The sequence below is a fragment of the Scleropages formosus genome, chromosome 22 (genome assembly GCF_900964775.1).
Source record: "Scleropages formosus chromosome 22, fSclFor1.1, whole genome shotgun sequence".
Lineage (NCBI taxonomy): Eukaryota > Metazoa > Chordata > Actinopteri > Osteoglossiformes > Osteoglossidae > Scleropages > Scleropages formosus.
Genome location: NC_041827.1, coordinates 315,276 through 333,371, shown reverse-complemented (window position 1 = coordinate 333,371; position 18,096 = coordinate 315,276). Strand labels below are relative to the sequence as shown.

The window sequence follows — 18,096 nt, the reverse complement described above, 5'->3', positions numbered from 1 at the left end:
ACTTCAGATCCGGGTGTCAATTAAATTGTATTTATCCCTATGTTATTCAGAAGGGAGACTCTTCAACAGGTGACCATCTTCATGTTAAGATCCCCACAGCTGGAATCCTGCGAGGGATGAAGGGCTGTGAGACAGACCATGTATGCTCCACTTTTCCAGTAGGTTCATGTTGAAAATATGAGCAATAGTTCTCAGTGGGGGGGGGGCGCGGAGGCGCAGTGGGTTGGGCCGGGTCCTGCTCTCCAGTGGGTCTGGGGTTCGAGTCCTGCTTGGGGTGCCTTGTGACGGACTGGCGTCCCGTCCTGGGTGTGTCCCCTCCCCCTCCAGCCTTACACCCTGTGTTGCCGGGTTAGGCTCCGGCTCTCTGCGACCCCGTATAGAACAAGCAGTTCAGAAAGTGTGTGTGTGTGAGTTCTCAGTGGTGTTATACAAATATTAGAAGACACGTGCCTCTGAACTTTGAGAGACACGTCTTTGTGAGGCCTTTGGTCCCATAAACCAACTGCTGGATTTCAAATTACACATAGTATTTGTTTTCCTTTTTAAAATTAAACTGCCAGTTTTTTTGGGAACTGGAAAATAACAAATCGAGTCACGTCCAGACGGAAGAACAGCTGTAATCAGTCATCCTGTGCCTTAAGTAAGAAAATATCGCCTCGTCGTGTTTCTCCTCTAACGCTGGAAAAGGCCGCGCGCCTCGTGTACTGGAGATAAAAGAAAACGGAGGAGAGCATATCTGCGCGAGCAAGGAGAGAGAGGGAGAGAGAAACAGAGATAGCGCGCACGCGAGAAAAACAGAGAGAGAGAGAGAGAGAGAGAGAGAGAGAGAGAGAGAGAGAGACTCACTTCTGTCCATCATATGAGCGCGGGGAAAGGTGTCATCGAGGTGGATGGATGGATGGATGGATGGGGGGAAGGGAGGCTGCGCTCTCCCTGCGCCGTTTACTACAGCATGGGGCGCACGAGCTGAGGCTCCGCGGTGGGCTGGCGAACACCGCAGCACGAGCCTGTTAGAGGAGGTAAACGTTCCCGTCCTCCTCGCTCTCCACACGTTTTCTTTTTACTCGTGTACTCCTTTCTTTGATAACCTTGCTGGAATTTGGGGACAATTTTGTGTGGCGGGGAGGGAAAATTTTTACTATTCCTTGAGTTCTCCAAATGAAAACGCGCATCGAAATCCTTTTACATGCGTTTTAGGTAAGTGAAGTGTGAATGATGTGTATAATATAGGTTCTAATTTTTCCGAAGCGTACATGGTTGGTGAATGTTGGGTATTATTCTGTCTCTTTAGTAAGCGGTCGCTTGAATTGTCTCTTAAAAGATTTAGCAATTTTTACATTTTTACTGATGCAGTCATAAGTTTTTAGTAAACTAAACTAAACCAGTTTGGTCAGCTCACGAGGAGTCAGTAGGAAAACTCTCGCGTGGCTCTGAGCTCAATGGAAAAGTTATGTATTTATGCGATATGTCCGCTGCACTGTTCACTTGAGCAAAACGCCTTGTTCTTCACCTTATTTTAATTTTTTTGCTCAATTTGTCCAATCATAAAGACCTTCTTTAAGTTTAGAAAGAGAGAGAGCATTTCTGTTTACACTGAGTTAACCATAACCGTTACCTAACCGTTTCACAGGTGAGCGCCAGAGTTGGCCGCTTACGAAGGCCAAGGCAAGGGCATGTGTGAAACATCTGACTCAGTAATAAAGGCAAAATGCTTTTTAAGAAACATTAAGTTTATCTAGCTACTTATTTCTCCATTTACTGAGAGGCTGTAGTCAATTTTTGATGTGAGCTGAGCTTACATTTAGCTCCACTGTCTGCCTTCAATTTTAAAGTTATCCACCATTCTCAGTTGAATTGCAATAAGAAGAAAATACTCCATCTGGCACCTATGCCATATTTATGAAAGTTATTCCATGAAGTCGTTTTAATTTAAGCATTAAAAAATCTTGCCACAGCATTTTTTTTTTTACTTTTGTAAAACTTGTATTACTTGTACTTAGCAAAATCTTCTTTTGTGATATACCGTTAGTTAACGTATTTAAAGTGTTAAATCTGAATCATTTGATATGTAAATTTCAGTGCTACTCCAATATTTAATGTTGTGCCAGGCTTAAAAAGCAAAAACAACTGATTCTTCTGAGCTGTAATTTAAATGATTTATAAAGTTGTCAACACATTTTTTTAGTAGACTCCTGACTTTGTTTGCTGTACTTGGTTACTGTATATGCAGAGCAAGCTGATGTTGAGAGGGGTGAACTTGTAAAAATGCAGCAAGCAGTAACATGTTAACAGGTGATTTCCATCTTTTCTTTAGATGGTTAGTGATCTGAGGATAAGCTGTTTTTGAAAGGGGTGGAATTGCTCTCAGAGCCCTGCGCCAAAATGGCAGCTGGAGTAGCAGCTTGGCTCCCCTTTGCTCGGGCTGCTGCCATCGGTTGGATGCCGGTGGCTAACTGCCCTATGCCTGTTGCACCCAGGGACCACGGCAAACGGCAGGATGAGCTCATCATCCTCAATGTGAGTGGTCGTCGCTTCCAGACCTGGAGGACAACACTGGACCGCTACCCAGACACTCTGTTGGGTAGCTCGGAGAAAGAATTTTTTTACAATGAGGAGACCAAGGAGTATTTCTTTGACCGTGATCCTGATGCCTTCCGCAGCATCCTCAATTTCTACCGGACTGGCAAACTGCACTACCCCAGACATGAGTGCATCTCGGCCTATGACGAAGAGCTTGCCTTCTTCGGCATCATCCCTGAGATCATTGGTGACTGTTGTTATGAAGAGTACAAGGATCGAAAGCGGGAAAATGCTGAGCGCCTCATGGACGACCAGGAGGAGAACAAGGACAACAAGTTGCCTAATATGAATTTCAGAGAGACCATGTGGCGGGCATTTGAAAATCCCCACACCAGCACGATGGCCCTGGTTTTCTACTATGTGACTGGCTTCTTCATTGCTATCTCTGTCATCACCAATGTAGTGGAGACTGTGCCCTGTGGCTCAACCCCCAACCAGAAAGATGTGCCTTGTGGTGAGCGCTACACTGTGGCCTTTTTCTGCATGGACACAGCCTGTGTCATGATCTTCACAGTAGAATACTTGATGCGGCTATTTGCTGCACCTAGCCGCTACAGATTCATGCGCAGTGTAATGAGTATTATCGACGTAGTAGCCATCCTGCCCTACTACATTGGCCTAGTCATGACCAACAATGAGGATGTGAGCGGCGCCTTTGTCACTCTGCGGGTCTTCCGCGTCTTCCGGATCTTCAAGTTTTCTCGTCATTCACAGGGCCTACGCATTCTGGGCTACACGCTGAAAAGCTGTGCCTCAGAGCTGGGCTTCCTTCTCTTCTCCCTCACCATGGCTATCATCATCTTTGCTACTGTCATGTTCTATGCAGAGAAGGGTTCCAGCTCCAGCAAGTTCACCAGCATCCCAGCCTCGTTCTGGTATACCATAGTCACTATGACAACTCTAGGGTAAGTACTCCTCTTAATCCCCATCCCTTTTCTACTGTAATTGCTCACATGCTTCTTCCTGTACTTTTGTGTCCTCTGTTAAAAGGACACAGCGGCCCAATAAATGAAAATTACAAGAGAACCAATGTCAATGACACACAGATACTAGAAACCACTTTGAAATTAGAGGTCAGGTTTGTTCTTTCTCCCTGTCAGTCTAGGACTCGCAGCTGCAGGAGGCTTGACTCAGTGATTTATTTGATGGTGATGGCATTTCTCATTTCATTATCTTCACCTACCCTCCAGAAATCTGACAAAAGTTCTTGTATTGATGCATTTTTTCCCTATAATCAACATTCATTGTAAAGTACCAGTAAAGTTAAAGGAACCAATAGGAGATGAGCAGTGCTTTGCAACAGTGTTAACAGTGCACAACAGTGCACAATCCCATTTTGCATATATTTAATTCACTTCATTTTTATAGAGCACTCCTGTCACACATTGACACAGCACTGAACATAAGACCGCATAACATGAAATTGAAGCCAATATGCAAATGGATATGTGAGTTTAGGTTTTTATAAGTGTGGGTTTGTGTAAACTAAGGTTATGAGTCAACATCACATTCTCAAACTTCATAGGTGCAAGTCTGATGCTGCTTTTTCCATCTACTGTAAAGCTGTTCGGCTATAGTTTTGTCAAGGGCTGTCCGATATGCATTTGTGCCGATAATGAAAGAACAGCATACCTGGGGATACCATTTTTTCTTCCTTTTCAAAAACTTATTTCCTCTGCACCTGTTGTCTCTTTCATCAGTTCTCAGTTTAAAATGGTCATCTGTTGTAAAGGGGTGTAAATCTAGAATTTGGATAAGTGAATAAATTGTAATGACCATGTCTCTCACTCACTCACTCATACACACCACCTTATTCCTCTGGGGGCTATGCAGATTAGGATGTAGTCTGCATCTTGGTGCATTAGTGGTAAGCCCATGGTCTGATTTAACTTTTGGGGATGTATGACATCTCTGCCTTCTCCTCTTCTGTCAGTGGGGAGTGGCTTCCGAATGCTCCTGTTACGAAACAGAAGCTTTTCATCTTTAGCATACCACCAGGAAGAAGTGGGTGTCAGCATGACAAATTGTGTGTGCTGCTGCATCTGCTGAGTAATGCAAACTTTCATGACACACTTAGCGCTGTTTACTTCAGCATGTCTGGCTTAATAAGGACATGGGAGATAGCAGGGGTGCTTGGATCTCAGATGGAGTGAGGGAGAGCAGTGGGGAGAGCAATGGGGGGGTTCTGGTAAGAGTGAGTGGGGCGTACCAAGACCTTCTGAATTCCAAGTAGAGGAGCACAGAGGCTGGGAGGTTGACATCACTCACTCACTCTCCTTTACCACTTGTCCAGGTCAGGGTCCTGGTAGTCTGGGGTTTATCCCAGAAGCATGGGGTGCAAAGTCATATGAAGTGCATCCGTCTAGATGCTAGTCCATCACAGGGTAGCTAGGGACACACATATGCTCATATCCAAACTTCATATGGACTGTGCTGGATTCGATTCTATCCCTGAACAGCCAAGTCGCTGTGAGACAGCTTCACTCTAGGTATGTGTTAGTATTCTGTGAGGATTTGAGACCAGTCTGAAGTACAAAGCCAACGCCATGGGGCTTTGGTGACACATGGTTTTACCTCCACTCTTTGCTTACATCTTTTAGTGTAGCTGTTTTGTTTTGTTCTTTTTGGAATGCATTCACGTCATTTTGCACTTCCTAGAGCCCTTTCACTAGATCTGTTGCATGTTGCCTGCCTTATTTTCCAGTGTCGCAGATGTCACAGATAAAAGGCAGCCCGTCTGAAAGCGATTGTTTTGAGCCAAACTAATGCCAAAGTCATTGGTTGTTTTATCATTATGCAATATGGTGAACTTACTATGCTGCTGTGATTTGTTTCCATTTATTTCTTACCTTTCATTATCCCTAAACAAGAGGTTGTTATGCTTGTTTTTCTGGCACTTTGCAAAAGTCTGACTACTGTTTCCATCACTATTGGAGTGCATGATCCCAGACAAACAGTGCTCTTATTAAGGTTTTTCAATGTGTAAAGTACATATTCTGTTCTTCATAATGGACAGAAATAGCACATTTTGACACTGGGAGCCTAGAATAATTTTTAAGCATCTTGCAGATAATCTATATCATGAGATTACACATCACCTTATAAAACTGGGATTTATATTTGACACTTAGATTTGATTTTTGTTATGGAATTATTGTGTGGGAGGCGGGCTGAAGTATAAAAGGGGGCTGGGGAACTTCTCATGATGGGTGTCTTAACAGACGAATCTCTTTTGAATAGAATACTTTTGGATGGTGATACCAGTGTGTTAATTTGCAGATGTCTTGGAATTTGACACAGACACATTTGACACATATATAAAGCTGGGCATGACCTGTTGAAGGGCAAATTTTTAAATGACTGTGATCTTGCTGCCAATCTTAAACGTACCCTTAAACGAGAGGCAATCTGATGAATCAAATGGGGCTGAAAATTAAACATATCCATATTTTGCATGCTGCTTTCTGGAAAGGGTTTACCATGAAAGAGGCCTTGACCTTTCAGTGCTGGGTACATGCTGTGACCTTCTATCATATACTGATCTTTCATTCCTACAATACTCCAGGATTTTCTAAACTTTGAAAGTCAAGCTATTGCTGCTCACAATCCTATGAGACTTTGAATTAATCTGGATTTGAACCAAGAACCAGTGAGTAGAAAGTAAAAGTGTTGTGTTGCCAGCCAGTTGGACATATCCTTAGTCTTTAGTGTCCAGGAAAATTTGTCAAATATTTCCAATGTATGAAGTATCATTTCTTCTTCAGAATTGTATGTGAATTTCTCTCAGTAAAGAATGACAAGCAGAATCAAGCTGATAATTTTTTGGAGATTTCAATTCACCTGTCAAGTTAAGGAAAATAAAAGGGCACTGAAAAACTGAATGTTTTCCAAATTTTGAAAAGTACATATAACCTCTGCATTTTGTCTGACTCAGTGAAGGTCTAGGTTTAAACAGCCCTTTTAAACAGGCCCGGAAACCTAAGCAGGAAGCAGATGTGTTCCTTTCTGCTTTGGGACATTGCTCAGTGAAGGGCCAATTAGAATCTTGAGGTTATCAGATGGCTCTCATGCTATTTTTATTATAAAGCTACTAATTTCATATCGGTTTCAAATGCCATCTGTCTGCTTAAGCTGTTGATGAGAATCACTGAACGTACGGCAAATGGAGGTAATACACTTTGTTGCAGCTTGTCCTTTTCAAAATGTACGCTTTGGCCTTTACATAAAATTAGACTGAATTACTGTCTAGTGTTCTAACAGTTACATAATAAGAGCCTTATTTATAAGAATATGCAATGCTACCACATTCTCAATTCAAAACCTTATCTGAATTTGATGCAAAAAAGGTTTTATAACAATAGTTGTTTTACAGATCCCGTTTCGTATTTGCATGTTCAGTTGCTGGTTTAGGATAAAACAGTAAATTATTTTCTGTACAGATGCTTTTCACCAAAGTAATTAAATATATTACAGTTATTGTTTATTACTGTCATATCTGTACACAGAAAATACTGAAAGAAGCAACTTGGGTTAATTCCATTACTTGACCAGACAATGGTAATGACTTTTAAGGTTTTAGCCTGTGGTCTTAAACATTCTGCAATTTTCTGATCACATAGTCACTGCCTGGTTATTTTTGTCATTAATACATTTTTCATAGAAATGCACTAATTCCACTTTACATATGTTGAGTATTCTGTTAATAAATATTGGTAATAATGAAACATAACTACACATCCATTTTTTATTTGTTGTTGTAATTGATGTTTATATGTAGTCAGTGTAAAAAAGGTGGGGGCGTGGCAGGTTTGGCTAGTGTCTGCTGTATGGTGGCTCTGGGGTTTGAGCCCTGCTTAGGGTGCCTTGCGGCGGACTTGTGGCCCCGTTCCCTGTGTTGCTGGGTAGGGCCCCAACTCGCCACAACCCCTCTCGGGACAAGCAGTTGTTGACGTTGGTTGGTTGGAAGTGTGAAAAAGGTTATCTTGGTTAGGTTAATATGTATTCAGTAGATATTCATTCCGGATTGTCACTTCTGCCTCATATTGTCATTACTGTAAATTTAGGGGTACTTTATGTAGCTGAGTGAGTGCCAGAAAGGACAACAGAATGCCTCTGACAAACTAACATGGGAGTTACTGATGAAAATACAAGTTAGTGTGTGAAATATTGGGGGTAAAGGGTAACATTAATGCTGTTACTGCCACACCCACGCCATCCGGCCAATGTGGAACACCTGGGGCGCGACAGAGACCATCGCATTTAAGGCAGTGTCAGACCAGGAGCTGACGCGGAACCTTGTTCAGCCTTGCGACCTACCAGTATTGCCTTCACTCCTTCCTGATCCTGCCATCCCTTCCTAGTCCCGTCTCCCTCCTCCTTAGTCCCAATAGCTTCTTATGATTATCGACCTTTTGCCTGAAAATTTACCTTGTCTTTTGGATTATCCCTTGAATGACTTTCCCTGAATAAAGCCCCTATTCTGCTCCGCTCTTGGGTCCGCCACTTCCTTCCGGAACCGGCCATAACAGTTACTTGGGTAAATACTGCATAAAGTCAAAATCTGTGTGTTTTAAGCTACCATAACCTAACAAAAAAGAGTGATTCAGTTTTGCAAAGCCCCCTGATTATTCAAAACGAGGATGTGACTTTTGTTTTTAATCATAGATTTACAGACTGTTTTATAATTAAACTCATGAATACTTCCTTGGGATCTACATTTTTAATAGATTGTGAGGGCATGCAACATTGACTTGAAAATGTTTCAGAATTGCCGCAACTGTTGCTGGATTCAAATATGTACTCTTAATTTTTAGAGACAAAAGTAACCTGCTTTGTTATTCAGAAGTGTCATGATTCAATTCAATTCAGTTTATTTTTATAGAGCGCTCTTCTCACGTAGTGACACAGAGCACTTTAACACAGGCATAACGCAAGAAAAACAGATACAAAGAAGACAGTCGACTAATGCTACCATAATACAGTACTTTTATAGAGTTATAAGTATGCCTACTGGTCACCGGGAAAAGGAGCAAAAACTCCCAACTGAAGGTTGAGGGAGAAAAAAACATCTGGTGGTCTACAGGCCAGTTGTTGCCCACCCCTCCTGGGCATTCTGGATTAAGTAACAATTGTAAGCCAGTTTAACAGGTAATAATGATATTGTTGCTAAATGGTATGTTGGATTCCCAGTTTAGCATGGAACATTTCGTTCATCATGGCAGTTGGTCATCATCCTCAGTCAGCATGGGATTTGTCTGTCATGATGCATGCTCTAAAGGTGTATCAATGTAGAAATAGCTCAAAAACTGTATATCATGCAGTTATCTAGAAACCCAACACTGTTATTCTACTTCTGTGCATTTTTTTTTTTTAGATTTTTTTGTTTTAGCTTCTGTTTTTCTTATGTTAACCATAAATGTGAAAGCTGTAGAGTGCATGGGTTGAGCCATCCGAGCCAGTTAGAGGAACTACCCACTAGAGAAAGTGCTTCAACCCTTACAGGTTATGAAAGTAGCTTTTTCAATCTTCTGCAGCTGTACTCTGTGCAGTATATTCTTCACTTCTGATGACACCATTCCATTTGTGTCTGTTTCCTCCAGAGGGCTGGCTTGTAACTTTCAGACATAGAGCTCACCTTACTGGTGCCACCATGGAGTGAAGATCATTAGCCCCCCCGACCTTTTTCAATGAAAAAAAGAGTGAAAAAATATGGCTCTCACTGAAAGTCAATCCTGGGAAACCCTCTTCTCTCCAAACAGAACAGCGCGGTATGGTATAGGTTTGCAAAACTGCACCTGAATGAAACACACATTTCTGTAACACTGTACTGGGCAGTGGAAGCCAAGGTGGGATTGTGTGGTACAACCACAACCATGACCACAAGAACCTCATACAAGCTGTGCATAAGGTCAACACTGGTAACTGTGATGAGTTGAGCAGTCATTATCTGGTACTGTTTTGAAACCCCAGGACCCAGAAGCCTCACAATTATTGATTATCCACCATTAATTTCTCTCTATAGCTGATATCGTTATGGGTAGAGCTGCTGTCTTTATACCCAAAGGTGACAGGTTTGAATCCCACCTCCAGCTGTAGTACCCTTGAGAAAAATACTTACTTAGTTTCCATTGAGTCGTTTATGACTCATGGCGACTCTATGTGTAACAGAGTGAAATTTTGCCCGATCTTGCGCTGCATGCCTGATCATTCCAACATTTGCATTTATTGCTGCGGCAGTTGTATCAATCCATTGCATTGCCTCTTTTTCGTTGGCCCTCAACTTTACCAAACATGATGTCCTTTTCAAGTGATTGGTCTTTTCTGACAATGTGCTCAAAGTATGAGAGTCTAAGTCTCATCATCTTTGCCTCTAAGGAACATTTTGGTTGTATCTAGAGCAAAGGACTACACACACACACACACACACACACATTTTCAGAACCGCTAGTCCCATACAGGGTCACGGGGGAACCGGAGCCTACCCGGCAACACAGGGCGTAAGGCCAGAGGGGGAGGGGACACACCCAGGATGGGACGCCAGTCCGTCGCAAGGCACCCCAAGCGGGACTCAAACCCCAGACCCACTGGAGAGCAGGACCTGGTCCAACCCACCGCGCCACCGCGCCCCCCGAGCAAAGGACTAGTTACCCTGAAATTTCACACACACACACATTTTCAGAACCGCTTGTCCCATACGGGGTCACGGGGAACCGGAGCCTACCCGGCAACACAGGGCGTAAGGCCTGAGGGGGAAGGGGACACACCCAGGACGGGACGCCAGTCCGTCGCAAGGTACCCCAAGCGGGACTCGAACCCCAGACCCACCGGACAGCAGGACTGCGGTCCAACCCACTGCGCCACCGCACCCCCCGAGTAAAGGACTAGTTACCCTGAAATTGTTCCAGTAAAATTACCAAGATGTATAAATGGGTAAATAATTGTAATAATGGGTGAAACATTGTAAATTGCTTTTGGAGAAAAGTGTCAGCTAACTGAATAAATGTAAATGTAGAGGAAAATGAGGGATCATCCGACTACTGAAATTTATACAAAAACAGATCATGCAACAAGAAAATGGCCATAAGCACACTTGTAAATCCATTACTGAAAGGCTGAAAAAGACTTATGGATTTGGAACAACTGAGTCAAAGTCCAGATGTCAGCTCCAGAGATCTGTGTATAAACTAATGTCCTCCAACATAAATGAGTTGAAGCAGTTTTGTAAGGAAGAGTGGGCCTCCCAAATGATGTAAATTCATTTTTTCCACTTGAATTACTATAGCTAAAGGGGGTTGTATAAGCTACTAAATTATGAGGTCCTGTTTGTTTTACACCCATGGCTTCAGCATGTTGACTTAATAGTTGAACATTTAATTGAAGGAGTTCTTTCTTTTGCAGTGGCGCAGTGGGTTGGACCACAGTCCTGCTCTTCGGTGGGTCTGGGGTTTGAGTCCCGCTTGGGGTGCCTTGCGACGGACTGGCGTCCCGTCCTGGGTGTGTCCCCTCCCCCTCCGGCCTTACGCCCTGTGTTGCCGGGTTAGGCTCCGGTTCCCTGCGACCCCATATGGGACAAGCGGTTCTGAAAATGTGGCCTGGAAACGGTCCCTCTTCGCTGCTTTGTACGTGTAGCAGGATTTCACGGCATTTGAACTCTCCCCCGCGTTAAAACACTCTTGTTACGCCAGGAGTTTATTCGCAACCGTTTATTGTTCTCTTGAGGGGGGCGCGGTGGTGCAGTGGGTTGGACCGGGTCCTGCTCTCCAGTGGGTCTGGGGTTCGAGTCCCGCTTGGAGTGCCTTGTGACGGACTGGCGTCCCGTCCTGGGTGTGTCCCCTCCCCCTCCAGCCTTACGCCCTGTGTTGCCGGGTAGGCTCCGGTTCCCCGTGACCCCATATGGGACGAGCGGTTCTGAAAGTGTGTGTGTGTGAGTTCTTTCTTTTTCCCGTCACTGTGCATAAGGTCAACACTGGTAAAGTGGTAACACAGTAGGAATTGCATAAGTAGGAATTGCTTTGGATGGTTTAACTTGTGTTATACCTTCCGATGGTGCAATGCAATCAATATGCACTCAAATTTTTGTCTGAGATGTATATCTCTTTGGAAGAAAGTGTCTGCTAAATGAATAAATGTAAATATAAATAACTGTAGATTTTTAACAAAAAAGGAAACCAATGTGCACACTAAAGTCCTGATCCTTTTGATCAGAAAAGCCTTCATTTTTACAGTTGACTTGTCTACTGCTTTTGAGTATTACCTGTTAGATGTTATGATTTTCTAGCTCTAGTAAACTGCTACAGTCCCTTTAAATTGTGATGAGTATTATTTTGTTGTTACACTTGTTAGAGTCTTGTTACAGCAGAACTGCTCTAAAATTAGTCCTCCCTCTTTACTGTGACTTGTGGTGTGTTTTGTGGACAAAAATTCTGTCTAGTCTTGGACTAAATTGTACTTCTGAAAGATGCATTACAATAAAAATCAGTGTTATTGTAGGACTAGGCTTAGTCTGTGTCAGGAAGAATTTCATTTAGAGTATAGTGATTAGGCTGTTTGCTGTTTTTCACCAATGGGGTAGAGTTTTATGTAAAGTAGTATAGCCAGGGACAGCACGATTTCACCAAATGAAAATTAATTTTAGAAGTTTTATTTGATATGTAACTTCATTATTAAATCTGCCTAGACCTTTGGAGTTTTTGTATCACTCAGCACAAGGAATGGAGCTTTGAAAGTAAAGCTCAGAAGAAGGTTTTTCTTGACCATGATGTCCCAGAGTGACCTGGCATTACAAACAGTAGAACATAATGGCCATCATCTCAGTCAGAAGTATCAGATAGCTGCAGGTTGACAGACTACTAGCCGTGAAAGATGCATTACTGTACCCAGTGAGGACTAGTTCTCCTGCAGAGTGGTGCGTGGCCAGTAATGTGTAATTCAGGCAGTCATCTTGGTGGGGGTGCAGTAGAAGGTGTACTTACCCCTGTTTTGAGGACTTCATGTAAGCCACAAAGAGGGCTTTCAAAATACTGCATACACTCAATTGGAGCAAAATACTGACATCCTGTTTGTTGTAGTTTTACAATCACCTTTGGATTTTATACATATACACACACACACACACACACACACACACTGTCAGAACCGCTTGTCCCATACAGGGTCACGGGGGAACCGGAGCCTACCCGGTAACACAGGGCGTAAGGCCGGAGGGGGAGGGGACACACCCAGGACGGGACGCCAGTCCATCGCAAGGCACCCCAAGGGGGACTCAAACCCCAGACCCACCGGAAAGCAGGACTGCGGTCCAACCCACTGCGCCACCGCACCCCCTTGGATTTTACATTTATTCACTTAGTAGACACTTTTGTCCAAAGCAACTTACAATAGCTATTATGTAGTGTGTTACTAGCCCACACACCTTATTTGCAAAGGTGACTACATTGCTAGATACACTACTTACAAAGGGTTACTCATCCATGCATCAGTGAAACACACTCACACACTATGGGGGAACCTGAACAGCATGTCTTTGGACTCTGGGAGGAAACCAGAGCACCCAGAGGAAACCCACACAGACACGGGAAGAGCATGCAAACTCCACACAGACTGAGCAGGGATCAAACCCATGTTCTCTCACACCACCCAGGCGCTGTGCCACCGTGTTTCTATTTTAAAAACAGAAGAAGTGAGGTTGGGCTAACGTAATAGTATTACATATGCAGATTGATTTTTGAACAGATAAAGACGTACATCGTTCCAGATTTTATTTACATCTCTCACATCTTGAAGATAAGACCATACTTTTTGGATTCCCACATGCACATGTCCCTCATTGTGGTCTTGCCTTAGATAGTTGTATGTTGCCTCAGGTTAGAATGTGTGGATAGCACCTGTTATGACAAGACACTAAAGAAAAGGGAAGTCACGGACATAATCTCATAACAAACCTTGAAATGCAATAGGCTTTTATTTCCTCTGATGTGATTTTCTGCTGTCATCCCCTTTACGATGCCCTCCACCAAAAATATAATTGTATGATATATGGTTATTGATTTTGAAATCCACAGTTTGTTTATCATGCTCTGCTTGTTGTTTTTGTCTGTCTCATGGGTTTCTAACAACTTTTTGTGCACTTAAATGTCACAAAAGGTTCTTGGAATTTCATTGTGTTCTCAAAAGAACAAACTGATGAACATAATAAATTGCTACCAATATGTTAATCTAGCAGGACTTCACCAAACTGTGATACCTATTAAAACTGGGACTTCTGTATGAAGTATAGATGCAAGGACCACTTCACAGGTCAGTAGAACATGGTTATAGAGGCTTTTTTTGGGTCTTGCTTCAACCTACACTTATCCTTCAGTAAATGTCCTCATCATTTGTTCATTAAGACCCCATTAGTCGAGGGATTTAGCTTTGCACCTCTGTAAAAGCTCTTACAGGCAGATACTTGACTGTAACACATTTGTTTGGAGACTTTGTTCTTCACAGTTTCTTCTGTAGTGACATCACAAATTGAGTCAGCCTGCTTTAGTAGAATGCACCACAACAATGCAAGTGGGTATTGTCTTAGACGTCCCTTTTAAAAATAAAATATGCTTACGAAATTTCCAGAAACAAAGATTTCATTCTTTTAATGTGATTGAAGATTCAGAGAAACATAGTGATTACCCAGAATAAATAAATCAGGGATTAAAAATTATTTACTGCCTGTGACATTTTCTGCCTGCTGAAAGTATATTTAAATCCACTTGTGGATCTTAAAGAGCCAGTATATTTTAAACAACAATATATTGTGTGGATTGATTTCACACCCTGCCTTTCACCCCTGACTGAAGCAGCTGTGCAGCAGGGCACTTTATCACAAAGAACTCATTTCTGCTTTTATTTATACACAGTTGGTGTACCACGTGTTTAAATTCATCCTCCCTAGGCCCTGTCCCATGGAAAGCACATGCAGCGAACTGTTGGTGCAGTGAAACTGTGGGTAAGACAAGGTGGTGGCATTACTCCAATGGTAGACGTCGGTGTAAATTTGCACATATAATCCTCATAGTTGCTGTTCATGGAGTTGGATACATGCAAGTACACAGTTGTTTATCTCTTTTGTGACCGATGTGAGCAAGGTGGGCTTATCTTTTCTTGTGAGGCTGTTGGTGTTGTGCACCTTAGAAGAAGCCTTACAATACAAACAACAGTTCGTATCCAGGGACACAGTGTCTGTCTCTTTTCTCTCCTCTGGCTTCTGCAGCACACATTGCATAGTCTGTGAGCTCTGGATGGCTGTTCTGCAAGCTAGCTGAGTCAGGAGCACTATTGTCACAAGCTTAAATATTGCTGCAGAACCCAGTAAAGCCACAGACAAAGTAAACAGACGAGACTGTGATTTATCCTTGTCCAAGTATGGCAGTAGAGATAGATTAGAAATGAACTGCTGCACAATCTGTGGTTTGTTTATAAACAGTTTTTCCTTGTTTTCCATTGTAACAGATGTCAGATGCTATTGCATTGTTACAGTTTCAGTTTTTCAGCCTTTGCAATGCAACACGTTTTTGTAATGCACATCACCAGCGGACATTCAGATAGCCAACATTTAGTTTGTCTGAGTGTTGAGCAGTTTTCAGTGTAGAGCAGCAGCATGTGATTTCATGTTTTATATCTACATGGTTTTTATCTTGATGTTATATATTTTTAAGTAGAATAAATTGCTTAATAAATCTGCCATTAACACAGTAAGAGTGTCATGCCCACAGCCATCGGCTCAGCGATAGCACCTGTTGCAAATTAGCACGGCGCGGTATGAAAGCAGTGCCGACATGGCAACGAGTGTGGAATCTACAACGCCCTTCCAGGGGCTTGTGCATTCAGCGTCTTGCTTTCCCAAGTACCCTGTTCCCTGTTTACAGTTCATGCTTTTCGACCTCGGATTGTTTACTGGTTTCTTGAGTATTGCTTTGCCCCTGATAAGGACGTTCGCTCCTCGGAAGACCTTCGTCTGTCCCCAACCTCAGTCTTTGATTGCTCCCGTGTTTCGGCACAACAGCACCCGCACTTGGGTCCAAACCCTACCTCCCGTCTCCTGTCCGCGCCCGTGACAAAGAGGGACAGTGCTTTTGGATTTTTTAAAAATATCCATTTAACACAGCAGAAAATAAGGTCTTTTTTCCCAAGAATGAATGAAATGTCATGGATCTTATAACATTTCATGGGAGGTTTTGGTTATTCACCATGAAGATAAAGTACGATAATATGAAAATCCCACTTTAAACAGATGAAGATTTGTAGCATGATAACACTACCAGATAACACTTTTATCTGGTACAATTTTCAAAATTCATTAAATTTATGTTCAGTCATCTAGTTGTAAATGTTTTGTGTTGTTCTGTTAGTATTTCTTGTTTCCCATAAATACCATCCTTAATTTACTATTTTTATTGTTGTTTTCATGCTAGCTGTTACTTTCATGTGCATCATCCTATTTATAGTCGATACGGATAAACCTGGTTCCCGTCTGTAGACATATTCTTTGTCCACCTTCATACTTCCTTATTATTTTCAGTTTCATCTCCAAATCGATTGCTGTATGCTTGCAAGATGGTTCTCATTTTCCTTACATGTACAGATGAACCTCGACTTACAATTTTGTGACTTTATGATGGTGAGCTGGCGATAGAAGTAGAAACCGTACTTCGAATTTTGAATTTTGATTTTTTTTTTTCCTGTGCAAGCGATATGCGGTGCAGTACCCTCTCGTGATGCTGGGCAGTTGCAGCAATCTGCATCTCCCAGTCTGCCACGTGGTTGTGTTTTGTGCATCCATAATGTCACAGAAACGCCCATCTGTGTCTCTTGCTACTGGTGGGAGGAAGAAGAGGAGGGCAATTACTCTTGAGGAGAAACTCAAGATAATTGGCCAGCATAGCCAATTATCATGCCATTATTTAACAGGCATGATCTCAAAGTTACAGTGCATGAACATTTACACATTACAAGAGATCATGGGTGAAGTGAGTCTGGAAAAGATGAGTTTTAAGACTCTTTTAAATGTGGACAAAGGTTCAGGAGTAAGTGAATCTTTCAAGTGTACGTTAAGACCAGGCATTGTGAATAATGAAATGGGTAAAAAATATGCGAAAAAGCACTACAGGCAGTCCCCTGATTACGAACGAGTTTCGTTCCTAAGTGTCTTTAACTCTGATTTTTACGTCAGCCGGAACAAGTAGGTATGGTGGGTATCTAACGTCAGTTAGTCGAATTTTTGTTTTAGTATATAGAATATTGTGTCCTTTTCTGTGCATAAGAACATTAACGAAAAACTTATGGATACAGTAAAACATCTTTAATATAATACTGTATTATAATAATAATAATAATAATAATACATTGTAATTATGTAATGAAAATAATAACAATAAGAAATGTTCCTACAGTATCTGTAATACAGAGAAAGACAGAGAGACATCAGGATGGAGCATTCTACCTCCATTATGTTTGCTTTGTCCTTTAAAATCGTTCCAATTGTTGACCAACTGTAGACTAATGCTTTTCCAATGTTTGTTAGCATTTCACCTTTTTCCGATTGCTTCATTATTTCCACTTTAGTTTCAATCGTGATCGTTTTCCTTTTACATTTACATTTACTCATTTACTCATTTAGACATTTTTCTCCGAGGCGACATACATCTCATAGAAATGTACTCACATTTACACCTTGGTGCCACGGTTACGAGGGTAAAAACAAAAATAATTAAAGCCAAAAACAGTAACGCTCGAGACACCGTTAACAGTAATGTGGTCTGACTGAAAAGAACAAAGTCTTTGTCCTACCTCAGGCTCACACGCCCACGAGCCGACAAACTGCTGTAGATGCGCAATGCAAAGTAGCGCCCGTTTGTTATTACGAATCATCGTATGCAACTTGAATTTTTACTTTGCGGAGTTGAGGGAGGAGGGGTGGGCACGGGAAGTACATAAGTTGGACGTTTGTAACTCGGGGACTGCCTGTACACTAACGAGAGGAGATGTGTTCACAGCTCAAAACACGTGGGAACTGGGAAGATGCAGCTTCCTGCCTTGTCTGGCTACGCCGACTTACGCTTAACATATTTCAGATGTTTTTCGTAAAATAAAAGCGCTATCAGTAAAAAATGTCTATGTTGGGAGTTTTTTACATAAATCCGGATTTATGTAAGTCAAATTTACCTAAGTAGAGGGGTATCTGTATGTAGCTATTTTCTTGACATACATCATTGGCTGATGTATAAATAGTATGTTTTATTACAGAAATGTACAGTCAGTCCTCTCAATAATGGACTATATGAGTGGACACATTGTCTGTTGTTCTGAAAATCCACTGTTCCTAAATTTTTTCTATTTCTCTATACAATATGCTGTATATGTGCGTACATATAGTACACTGTATGTTTACAGTGCTGCTTGAAAGTATTTTAAGTCCCGGTGTCCCTTAGTTTCACCACAAAATGGTTACTTAATGAGAAGTAGTCTTTCCAGTCTGCCCGG

The 18,096-nt window shown here is 42.1% G+C and overlaps 1 protein-coding gene across 3 annotated transcripts in view; it reads left to right on the top strand.

Moving 5' to 3' along the window:
• The first annotated feature begins 851 nt into the window (after positions 1–851).
• Positions 852–18,096, top strand: part of LOC108930466 (potassium voltage-gated channel subfamily D member 3-like) — a 111,998-nt gene continuing 94,753 nt past the window's right edge. For 2 of the 3 annotated variants that reach the window (XM_018745715.2, XM_018745713.2), the window contains exons 1-2: positions 852–1,197; positions 2,315–3,485. In XM_018745715.2, coding sequence (XP_018601231.1) covers positions 2,383–3,485 — 1,103 coding nt within the window. In that variant the 5' untranslated portion in view covers positions 852–1,197; positions 2,315–2,382. The remainder of the gene's footprint in view (positions 1,198–2,314; positions 3,486–18,096) is intronic. The other variant, XM_018745714.2, reaches the window with a different exon arrangement.